Source organism: Danio rerio, chromosome 4 (genome assembly GCF_052040795.2).
Source record: "Danio rerio strain M-AB ecotype USA chromosome 4, GRCz13ab, whole genome shotgun sequence".
Taxonomy (NCBI): domain Eukaryota; kingdom Metazoa; phylum Chordata; class Actinopteri; order Cypriniformes; family Danionidae; genus Danio; species Danio rerio.
This window is the reverse complement of record NC_141024.2, coordinates 14,984,430-14,997,516: the sequence shown is the minus strand read 5'-3', so window position 1 is coordinate 14,997,516 and position 13,087 is coordinate 14,984,430. Positions and strand designations below refer to the sequence as shown.

General features: G+C 36.7%; 1 protein-coding gene across 1 annotated transcript; it reads left to right on the top strand.

Annotated features, from left to right (window-relative positions):
• The first annotated feature begins 1,590 nt into the window (after positions 1 to 1,590).
• Positions 1,591 to 12,612, top strand: si:dkey-261e22.4. Its single transcript, NM_001161493.1, has 5 exons — positions 1,591 to 1,718; positions 3,934 to 3,958; positions 9,143 to 9,258; positions 10,492 to 10,526; positions 12,517 to 12,612. The coding sequence occupies exons 1-4, from the start codon at positions 1,679 to 1,681 to the stop codon at positions 10,494 to 10,496; spliced, it is 186 nt and encodes a 61-aa protein (NP_001154965.1). The 5' UTR covers positions 1,591 to 1,678; the 3' UTR covers positions 10,497 to 10,526; positions 12,517 to 12,612.
• Positions 12,613 to 13,087: the final 475 nt, after the last annotated feature.

Sequence of the window (13,087 nt, the reverse complement as noted above, 5' to 3'; positions counted from 1 at the left end):
CTTTTCAGATGTTTTTCAATGTGCTCAACCTGCTAGTTTGTCCATTCATACACATTTTTATCATCACATGATCTCTTAAAACAAAATCACATCTCTTTTTTAATGCGCACATACTGGAATTTGTTTGGTAAAAGTGTTTCCATCGCAGTTTAAGCGCATCTTTTCCTATTGAATAAAAAGTTTATCCTCTTCAGTTATGTGCATATTTTTTTATGCGCATCTTGGCATTTTCCATCTCAATGCTCATCTCCAAAATGCGCATACAAATAGGTGGTTACAAACATAGCTAATGAGGGCACTATTTGAAGGCACTGACCTTTAAAGTGCATGCTCTCGATTCAAAACCACAATGCACCACAGTAAAGGGTGTACAACCTAACAGCACTGTCGAAGGAATGCCCACAAGACAAGATGGCATCCACAGTGCAATCCTATGGATTGAAGCTTCTAAACAATCTATTACCTATTTGGTAATTTAAGCTTTGTATTCATCACTGAACTCACTTTTTTTTTCGTTACTGTAATATCCCCATTCAGTTTCTAAATGTATTCACTCCTTTTTGTTCACTCCTTCAAGTGAACTCCCTTAAGGTTGATTTATACTTTTGTGTCAAGCGCACGTGTATGCTCTGGCACAGCCTTCACGTGGTCGCATAGCCCTCGCCATGATGTGCAACGCTCAAAAAAAAAAATGTAACTACACATCGCAATGACGTGTGATTGGTCAGGTTGGTTGCTGTGATCAGTGTGGGCGGGACCAAGAGATGAGCGAACCCGTTGGAGCGAGTGTCAATTCCCATGAAGTAGCTCTAGATGGAAACTGTCAATTTGTTTTTACATTTTAATTTAAGTTGTTGCACATCCAAACACATCCGACCTCTGAATGAGCGAGTTTTAGCTACTTGTACATTTAAGGTAGCGTTCAGAAAACAAAACACTCGCGAAGAAACTCGACACAGAGGCTCATAACATACTGCCAGCTAGTGTTTGGGAAGTGTTATTGCAGAGCAACACAAACAGCATGCAGAAGTATAAATGCTTGACTATACGCAAGGCAGGCGCCTTGGGTCATGCTGATCACTCAGTACAGAAGTATAAACCAGCACTAAGTGGACTAATAGAAATAGTAAATGAGGTTATACGGCGCATTATTGGATTAAGTCATGTTATGCCCTTCCCATTAACTGGAAGTTTGCTCTGTTCCCTGTTAAAGAGCCACTGATCCAAAGGCGATGTGGATTTGTCCACTGCATTTTTATTATTATAATTAGCATTGCCTTTTCAGCAGTTACACACACACACACCTACACACACACAATCTGTTACCTGGGAAACTCTAGCAGGGTGGAGGAATACCTCTTACCACCTCCATCTCCCCCTCCCTTCTCTCTCTGTCTCTCTCTGTTCTCCCCCTCCTCTCTCTCTCTCTCTCTCTTTCCTCCAGTATAATTGTCCTGCCTCTTTGAGAGACTCAAGGGATGGTGCAGGAAGTATAGCAGCTCAGACACATTCAGACTGCACTTCCGTCATCCTCACTCTCTCCTCATCCCTTCATCCCTCCATCCCTCTCCTGACCAATTCCAGTATTCTAGTCCTCTTTTCCCCCTGCCATTCCCCCTCAACATCGTCCATCGCTTGCCTTCGCATCTCTTTGGTTCACTTCAGCAAAGTTTCAACCATGGGCTGTGGAAATTCCACTGCTGCCAGCACAACCCCAGGTACGTCTGAAGCTTTCTTGCTTAGATTTGTGTACGTCTTAGTCTGTATGATGTTGTTTTTTTTGACACTAGTACTTTTAATGCAATGCAAAACACACTGTTGATGTTATACGTATGTCTGTCAGAACTAAATCATTCACATCGAGCCACTTTAAATAAAGGCAATGGTAGTTTTCTTGAATACACTGTGCCTGAAGCTCCATTCAGACTCAATGATATTCATGAATAGGGTTTGTTTACACCACTAGGAAGGGATTGCATGTGGTCCGTGAAGCTCTTACGAGACTGACGTGTCTCTCCTGGCTGGACGTGTGTTTGTGTGCGTGCGTGTGTGTGTGTGAACGTTCTGTCCTCAGTCATTTTTGTCAAATCAGGAGAGTTAGACGACAATCTGAACAGCGCTTTGGCACTGTATGAGTCATTTCACATGGGTTTACACACACATGCGCGCACGCACACACATAAACGAGCTCTGGCAGGAATGGGCATGAATCAATATGAACCCTTTTGTGAGGGTCTTGAAACACTGTCATTATGAATATCATTGTAAGCCTCGTGGGGGCATAAAAAGATGTTATTTGCATTGCTAATCAGCCTTGTGTCTGCAGGAATTCAATGAATGGGTGATGTATAAATATAGTCATGTTGATTGTTGTTTTATACAGCTGTTGTTCAGATAGATAGATAGATAGATAGATAGATAGATAGATAGATAGATAGATAGATAGATAGATAGATAGATAGATAGATAGATGGATGGATGGATGGATGGATGGATGGATGGATGGATGGATGGATGGATGGATGGATGGATGGATGGATGGATAGATAGATAGATAGATAGATAGATAGATAGATAGATAGATTCAAGTATATCTATGCAGAACATTCTGATTGAGGACAGACATATTCTGCTATTATGAATTGTTCTTGCCTACCATTATATATGCTATTAATAAATGCCTAACCCCCTGTCAGTTAACTTTAAGAACTCTACTTGCACGTGCACACACTCATACATTACAGTGTTCGCTTGATGACTCATAGTTTGATTGACCAGGTGTTGGACAAAGCTTTGCCATACCAGAAAATGACAAATCTGCCTGACAACACATTTCTTGTTGCTTATTACACTGTAATAACATCATAATGAGAAGGTAATTACCTAATATTATTGTGTTAAGTGGCTTAATCTGATTTATGAGAGAAATTAAAATATTATTTACTGTTTTTACTATGCGTACAGCTTTTATCCAGCTATATGCATGCATAACTCTATTGAAATGTAGATATTTTCCCGAGAAATAAAAGATTTTCAGAAGTATAAATATTTAATTTTTTTTGTGATTGAAAATTATGTTTAGCACCAAATATTACTTTCTTGGCCCTTTTGTATTATTAAAGAAATTGGTGTTTTCTTTTTCAGAGAAATGAACATAAACAAGTCACAAAACGCCACTTTTTTTATCATTTAATGCCAAAAAAGTTTTTAGATCATAACAATATTTAAAATTTAGACCGTTTATCAGTGGTTTACAATATAAAACTAATTCTGTTTAACTCGTATGTAAAACTATAAATAGCAAATTCTCATTCTTTTCCTGTAGATGTACAGTTGAAGTCAGAATTATTAGCCCCCCTTTGATTTATTTTTTATTTTTTCTTTTGAAAATATTTCCCAAATGATGTTTAACAGATTCAGGAAATTTTCACAGTATGTCCAATGATATTGTTTCTTCTTGAGAAAGCCTTATTTGTTTCATTTCGGCTAGAATCAAAGCAGTTTTTATTTTATTTTTTTTTAAACCATTTTAAGGTTAAAATGATTAGCCCCTTTACTCTATTTTGTAAAATATATTCTACCGAACAAACCATAGTTATTCAAAAAATTGCCTAAAAACCCTAACCTGCATAGTTTAACCTAATTAACCTCGTTAAGCCTTTAAATGTCACTTTAATCTGTATAGAAGAGTCTTGAAAAATATCTAGTCAAATATTATGTACTGTCATCATGGCAAAGATAAAAGTAATTAAAAATTTGTTAATAAAGCAATTATGTTTAGAAATGTGTTAAAAAAAACGTCTCTCTGTTAAACAGAAATTGGGGGGAAATTAGGGGGAGTGGGGCTAATAATTCTGACTTCAAGTGTATATTTGATCAAGCAACATGTGGCATGACTAATTGGTTTGTTTGTTTGTTTGTTTGTTTCCACAGGTCCAGCTGAGTCAGCCAAAGATGTGTGAGTATCACCAGCACAGCAACAATATATCATGACAACTCCTAGTTTTCAAAAAGACACCATAATTATTCATACAGAAGGTTTGACTGCATTACGAATCCATATCACTTCACAGAATAATTTCAGCTATTTCTGAGATCCGCACAACATCAAAACAACCAAAATACACAAAGGCATTGACAAACAAACACAGACTTTTCAATGCTTTTATCAAGAGATATTCTACTGAAAGCACTTATTTTGTTCCCTGCTCTCTCTCCCATACAAATGCACTCAGTCAGGTTCCTAAATATTGGTACAAATAATGCTCATTGTAATTGGGATAATGAGCAAAAAACACACAATTGGCCATGGAACAGATGAGAGGCCAATTGTCCCACTACTTTTGGTCCCTTAACAAGTGGGAGGCACATATGCAAACTGCTATAATTCCTACACCGTTTGCCTGATTTGGATGTCAATACCTTCAAATTAAAGCTGGCCGTTTGTTGTTCAAGCGCATATTGTCCGTTGTGTTGAAGTCCCAATATTTATGAACCTGATTGTACATACAGCAGACGAAGAAGCCTGTTTTTAACACCACACTTAAAATTCGCTCTGTGTTCAAGCACATTTGGTCTCTTTATTTTGGCGGTCCATTTGTTCAATTAAGTTACATTGCATCTACATGTCAATTAATTCTCGTTAGATTATAAGTAGACAGTTAGTTTGGGGTTAGGGTTAGTGTAAGTTGACATGTACTTGCAAAGTTTCTTCTAGTCAATGTCTGTTGAAGGGGCAGTATAAACGGATATTAAGCAGACCGTCTACTAATACTCAAATGGACCATCAAAATAAAGTGTTAACAAACATTTCAACAAAAAAATAAACCTATAAAGTGACTCGTGAAATTTAAATATTCTGCATGATTGCGGGGATGGTGTGTGTAAACCTTCAACTCATCATTATACATTGTACAATAGATTAGCTTGGCCCTCTCCGTGTGTTTACACCATCATATTGTACTTTTTTTTTTACTTTGTTAGACATCTAATATTCAAAACAGATTGTAAACCTTCAACTCATCATTATATATTGTACAATAGAGTAGCTTGGCCCTCTCCGTGTGTTTACACCATCATATTGTACTTTTTTTTTTTACTTTGTTAGACATCTAATATTCAAAACAGATTGTAAACCTTCAACTCATCATTATATATTGAACAATAGAGTAGCTTGGCCCTCTCTGTTGGATAGAAGAAAAGCGTGTTGGTATCTGATTGTTTACAAGGCCATCTTTTGGGATGTTGCTTTTATATCTCCGCTGTATATACAACAGAAAACTTTAAAGAGCTATTTCCTCTATTCTCAGAATTTCTTTACTCTCTCCGTTTCTTTTGTTCAAACTGAATTGGGTGAGAAGGCTTTTATGTATACAGTTCCGTCTGCCTAGAATCATCGTCAGTCTAAGCTGAATCATTTTAAAGTCATTCAGCAACTGGAAGGTGATTCTTTAATTGTTTTAAGTGTTCTCAATCTGGAAGTGAACTCAAAACCCCAGGACGCTAATGTGAATGAGATTATTAATCTTATAGAGTCTTTTCAGGTTAAATAAAAGTTTAATAAAAATTAATAAACAACCAAGGCTCAAGTTGAGGTGTGTAGATAAAAAAATAGTTCTACACAGTTTTATGGACAAATTCTGAAAAGTGTCTTTAAATAAATCATCTAGACCAGGGATGCCCAAACTCAGTCCTGGAGGACCGGTGTCCTGCAGATTTTAGCTCCAACTTGCCTCAACACACCTGCTCAGATGTTTCTAGAAAGCCTAGTAAGAGCTTGATTAGCTAGCCTAGGTGTGTCTGATTTGGGTTGGAACTAAACTTTGCAGGACACCGGCCCTTCAGATCGAGTTTGGGCACCCCGATCTACTTTAGACTATACATTTAGTTATGTAAACGCGATATATAAGTGGGGCAATTAGCTTCAGGCTGAATTATGACACACACACACACACTAGTACAGGGGAATCGGTAAAATGACATGCCTGATCAGATTTCAGAGGTTCCGGATTCAGCTTGTTCCAGCACATATTAAGCCCTGGTCCCCACAACATAAGAGATACAAAGTAGGCAAACACACACTTATACAGCTATCTTTATGAAGACCAAAAAGTGTCCACACAGTCAAAATTGACCGGTATTGCTATACTTAAGTGGACCATTGGTCCCCATAATGTAAGGAATACAAAGTACAAACAAAGGCACTCTTGTACAATTTTCTTTATGGGGACCAAAAATGTCCCCACAAGGTCAAACTTTACTGGTATTGCTTTACATGAGTAGACATTTGGTCCCCACAACATGAGTAATACAAGATACGCACACTCACACATAATTGAACAAATATTCCTTACATATATTACAGAAGTATTCTTAAAATAGTTATAATCGCTTAGCTATTGTGCCCAAAGCAACCCTAGTCATTTATTTAGTGTATTTTCTTCGACTTTTTTCCCCCTCATCATTTGTTCAAAGACTTTGACTTCAGAGGGGGAGAATAAGATAAACAGGAGGGAAGCCTCACAGTGTCCTTCAGTTTTTAGAACCGCTTGTCAATCAGTTTCTCTTCTGAGAAAAAAATCTAGCCGGCTTTGAACGCTGCCTGTCATTTTCCCCAAACAGTTCTGGGAAATTCATCTGCCACATACGAACAACAAGCACCCACACAGCAGGAGAGTCTCACGCTTGGATATCAAGGCCTCGACTGCCGATACAAACCCACATTTAGTACACACGTTTACAGAGAGGATGAATGTCACATTCTTCATACACTGCCACATGTCTCTCTTAGGCCCCGTTTACACTAGTGCGTATTAGTTTTAAAACGGCGTTTTAGAATGAAAACGATCCGCGTCCACACTCGCGTTTTACCCAGCGTTTCTGAACTGCTCTCCGTCCACACCAAAACGCTGAAAACGCACATCACGTGACCACACACACACACTTTGGCAATCGCTGGAGCCCATCTACCCAGATGAGAGCTCTGCTAGTCGGACTTCTCATCAAGCATCTCCCGCTGGATCTAATCTCACTATATTTATTAAACGGGATATTTCATTCATCTTGTTGTCTTTATCTAACGACATATTCCCTGACTTTGGTCACTGGAATCTATTACTTGTTCTCAGGTAACGTGTTTTGGCTGAGCGCAAAGATAAGTTAATGATTAATGTAAGCACGTAGCCTACATTCTGTATATTGACTGATCGCTTGCCTTTATTTCCTATAATGCATAAACTTATTGTATGTTATACTTTTATAATGGCCATTATCGATTATTAAAACTGATATTCAGCAAAAGAGAGGGTATGTTTCGTATTTTCACTGAAATTGAAAGGAGGCAGTTCGGCTCCGTTTTGTTATAAATATGCACACAGTGAAGATGACGCTCATATATGCAGCACGACGCCTTAACATTTCTGCTGTCTGTTTAGTTGTTAATATTAAAATAAAAATAGGCAGTTCCTTATATCAAGTTTACATTTTATTGTTGAGAAAGTGAAACAACGTAGCCAAGGTGATGTGAATGAAGTTATAAAGTACACTTTTCCCTGTGAAGATTGACGCGTGTCCTCGGTATGTTTTCCATATCAAACTGAGAAGAAGAGATGCAGCCTTGATCAAACTTGCGAAGTCTGAACTTACACGGAGAAGATTCAGGACTGAACTGTGTGTTAGGCTACTTAATATTGAGGAAAAGCCCCAATCAGAGAGGCGAATGTCTGCAGCCCCGCCTCCGTTTTCAGATGTCTTCGTCTTTCCCCATCCACACTGAGACGGAGCAGCAGCGTTTTAGAATGAAAACGGCCTCTCCAGCGTTTTCAAAAAGCTCCGTTTTCGGCGCTCGAGAACTCTGGCGTAGTGTGGACGGATGGCGTAACCGTAGCAAAACTTATGCGTTTTCAAACTAAAACGCACTAGTGTAAACGGGGCCTTAAAAGCAATGTTTGTTTTGCAAGGATGACAATTTGTACTGTAAAAAAAATCAGTTAGTTAACAGTTTCTTTATTTAAGTGTTTTCTGTTTATTTACGGTTGTGAATTGCATTATGGGATGTCAATCTCTACTCTGTCGACTTTTGATGTTGAAAATTCAACTCTACAGTTTAACAAAGAGACTTTTATTGACATTTTAGTAGTTTGAAATAATATATATATATTATTTAGAACCGCTTGTCAATCAGTTTCTCTTCTGAGAAAAATATTTTCTCTGTGCATATATAAATATTTATCTCTGTGCATATATATATATATATATATATATATATATATATATATATATATATATATATATATATATATATATATATATGCACAGAGATAAATAAGTCTGTAAAATAACAGAAAATGTACTGGCAGTTTATTACAAGGTTTTTGTAGCGTAATATACAACACCAGCCCAGACAATATATCACTTTAAACTATTTAAAATGACAATAAAAGTCACTTTTTTCAAGTTTTGAAAGTTGTCTGAAGAAAGATAACGGCCCTATAATTTAATTCATAGGCATAGAGAAAAATAAATATCAAAAACTTCAACCACAAAATACAGAAAGCTGCTTATTTACATTTGTTTTTCACAGTCTAGTAACAAACTAACGCTCAGTCTAAAAAAATGTATTGTAATGTAATTACAATGTAATGTAAAAAATAAAAATGTGGGTGAAAATGCCCCAACAAAAATGTCACTTTGTTTTAAATATCATTTTAAAAGATCCATAGTTAGCCCTTAATTAGATTTTCTTTTTAAAATGTATATTTAGGGTAAAATAATGCCTCCAAAAGCCATACTTTCACACATGATCTTGCAAGACTAAAATTAATTGTGTGCGATACCCAAAACAATTTGTTCAGGCAAATGAAGCGGCTAAAAGTGACACAAACTTGATTTGATTGATATATTTTGAACAGAATAATCATTAAACACAATTATTATAACACAAATACATCCCATCATAACCTCTGTAAACCACCAAATAACCAAGGATTTGAATCACGAACTTCTGATTTATGTATTTTTATTTCAGTTTTTAACAGTTTTGAATGTGATCTATTTATTTATTTATTTATTCATTTATTTACCCCCCTCTTGAATTAGCCCGTTGGATCATTTCTTGGTTCTCTTTGTGGTTCTGGGTTCACAGGCAAGATGATTCCTCCATGGACGAAGAAAAGAGGAGGAACTACGGTGGAGTGTACGTGGGTATCCCTGCAGACCTCACTAATGAGACCGCCGGACAAACAGCCTCCACACACAAAGGTGAGACACAGAACCAACTTTACCGGAACTAACACCATGTCATCCATATTATTAGATTTGGCTATAAGGGTCTATTTCTAGTGATCTATTTAATGGAGTGTTTTGGTTATTTGTAATGAGGCAAAATGCTTTGGGGTGCAAGAAAGTGCTCTTTTAGTCACACTTTCTTTGAAGGTGCAATTCTCAATATTACTAAACCAATAACTATGATTTTTGGCCCCACACAAGGTAACAGCGAGAATTGGAATTACTTCAACTAAAGTGTTACAATTGTTTTTAGGCAATGCTTTTTTGTGTAAAGTCTCCATTGTTGGATGTTCAGCATCTTGTTTTACGCTTGAACAACTAAGTGAATGCTGAAGTCTATTTAACTGGTAGTATTTTAATTACTGTACATTACAACATCGACGCCGTAAAAGGAGCCATATAAAATCGGAAAAGTCACATTCACCGGAAGTTTATCGGTATGGGAAGTAACAATAGCTGTGCATATACCCTATATTAAATAGCATTTTTGACACCTAATGTACTCTGTATACACAAAAAACATGTTCTGGTGCAAGTCTGTTCATTTGTTGCTGTTCTAAATGCGGTATTTGCAGAGCCTGACAGGTAAACTTCAAAATAAATGCAGGAAATGAGATAAAAATAAGATGTATACAGGTGTAAGGGTGAAGGAAGTGCTAGTGTAAATGCGGTGAGAATGAAGTTTGTTCAGTGCTACATCGATCACCTCTTCCTGAAACTCATTACTCACACAATGAAACCAATTTCCTCAATTCTCTCCGGTCTCATGTCAAGAACTAACAGACACGGAGTCTTCTAAAAATAAAATCTGAAATTAAAGCAATGCATTATGTTTAGGACTGTGGTTTGAGCGAGGATACTTTGTGTGTGTGTGTTTGTGTGTGTTCCTGGATCTCTGGGATGTGATAATTGGAGGAGCATCCAGGGAAAGAGGAAACTGCTGAGTGCCAAAATGATTGCTAACGAAGCTCAGTGTTTGTGTGTCAAGGATATTGTTAACTAAAAGTACACTCCAAATAAGGTTGAAATAAAATAGATATCAGGTAAAAAAACCAAGAAATGCAAATAAATAAGTTTGAGTAATAAATTAAGATTAAAATAAATCCTAATTAAATCTACAGTGTCTTAAGAAATGTAAATACATGTCAAATGTAATGTGGAGTAAATCTGCTGTTTTTCAACTGACTCGTGTTTTTTTCTCAACAGAATAATGATATTCGGAGCTTGATGCACAGATAAAGGTAATTCAGTGTTTGCTTTCTTACTCCATTGATAACACAGCATGATGTTTTTTTTGTGTGTGTCTTGTTGAAACGGTGTTTAGACATTGAAAACAAATCTTTAGCCTTAAATTAAGCACTCGCTTTGAATGTTATCACTCGATTGAATGGGTGTTATCAGTGGTTATCAGCTGAGAGATATGGGCCAGTAGGGGCATACTGCTTTTATCATCCATCCACATAGTTAATCAGGTACAGATCGCATATGGCTGCGGCCAGAAGTTAACGAGAATTATTATATTATTTTTTTAATTTCCTATTAATTGTATTTTATTAACGTTTACCCCAACCCTACACCCAACATCAGTGATGTAAAAACAGATCTGGAGTCTTCTCTATTAGTATAGCTGATAAACCATGAGAATTATCTATATTATGTGTTAAATTACCCATTAATTGTATTTTATAAATGTCTACCCCAACCGTTACAGTAATGTAAAAACAGATCTGAATTTGGAGTCTTCTCTTTTAGTATAGCTGATTAACCATGTGAATGGATGATAACAGCCTTCTAAGCCTACTAGTAGGCACCTATCAGATGATGACCACTGATAACACTGATAAATAATTGGCTGAATTAAGAATGAAAGGAATTTAAGACGATTTATGCAATGCTGCTTGGAGTTGATGTTTTATCTTTTGAAACAGACTATCGAAAATGCTCTGTGAAATAAAACGAGGTGAAGACTTGACATAAAGGACACCACCAGAAATAAGGACATTTTTAATAAAGAATACCCTCTTTATATGAAATTTGTTCATATAAGTAGTTGATTGAATCTACTAAAATGAGCAATGAAAATGCAAGGACATTTTTACAGTATGTCTGATAATATTTTTTCTTCTGGAGAAAGTCTTATTTGTTTTATTTCAGCAAGAATAAAAGCAGTTTTGAATTTTTTAAAAACCATTTTAAGGTCAAAATTATTAGCCCCTTTAAGCAATACTTTGTTTTCATAGTCTACAGCAGTGGTTCTCAAAGTGGGGGTTGGGACCCCCCGAGGGGTCGCGGGGCAATGAAGGGGGGGTCGCCTGGTGATTTCCAAAAATCTATTTATTTTTATTAAACTATAAGAATTAACATATTTTATCCATAACTATACTGAAAATAAAAATAATCGTTTATAGTTACTATATACTATATAGTTACTATAGTAGCTTATAGTTACTAGTTCTATTGGATTGCGACCCCTGGGGTAATTACATTATATTAAAGGCAGCAATAGCGTCAGATGCATTTTGATTTTATAACATCAGGTTATACTTTCTAGCACATTTAAAGCACTGACACAAATTTAATTGGTGTGTCTGCGTCATTGCATGCAAGGTTTCTGTATTTATAACCACCTCAGAGGATATTGGGGGTCGCGAGTCACTGGCATTGTTATTTTGGGGGTCGCGGGCTGAAAAGTTTGGGAACCCCTGGTCTACAGAACAAACCATCGTTTTACAATAACTTGCCTAATTACTGTAACCTGCCTAGTTAACCTAATTAACCTAGTTAAGCCTTTAAAAGTCACTTTAAGCTATGTAGAAGTGTCTTGAAAAATATCTAGTCAAATATTTTTTGGCAAAGATAAAATAAATCAGTTATTAGAAATTATCTATTGAAACTATCATGTTTAGAAATGTGTTAAAAAAATGTTCTCTCCGTTAAACAGAAGCTGGGGGGAAAGTTCTTTGCAAAACATGCATGTATTAAACAAATGCTTCAGCAAGTCTTCATTAGAGTGGGTGGAGCTTAAGAGATCTATTGGCACACTTTGTTCATTAGGACTCTCTGATTGGTGAAAGTTTCTCTACAGCATATATCCTCTTCGCTATTAAACACAGTTTATTTGTTCTCAAAAATCTGGGGCAAATTAATAAATTGTTTACACAAAAGCCCAAAGTTTTTTTTAAACCGATTTTGTGTTTGCTTGTACATTAACTAATCTTATTTAACTTACAGGGCTGTCCGGAGGGAAATCTTGGCTGTAAAGTGCTGCGTGATAATCTCTAAAGGACGCAATTTTCATCTTTGCTGATTGGCTGGTTGGGACACAACCGAATCCTCTGAGAGCCAATCATGCAATTGAACTCCCTGGAAACTGAAACTGCAATTAGTTCTGCTGACGAGGTCAGAGGTCACAGATGACATTGAGTTTATTAGCAGCAACACGGCGCATTTCAGGGCACCGGCACTTTTGTTTCTCAGGACAACAAACACACACACACGAATGTTAGCGACAATCACTGAGCAATGAAGATGCTGGAAATGAACTCTGAGCTCGAACCTTTCACGTCACATGTTTATTAATGGGATTCAAAAGAGTCATTACACTCATGAGTCTGGGGTTTTGTTCTTTCACCCTTTTACCATGATTCAAAACATCTCAGAATCACTTGACAGGAAAGCTTGTGTATAAAAGAGTTTGTAACATGACTACAGAGGTACATGAAGTGTCTTTAACACACTCTCGAAAAGAGTTTTACAGTGATGTCATAGAACGAGGTGTCAAATTGTCCTGGAGGGCCGCAGC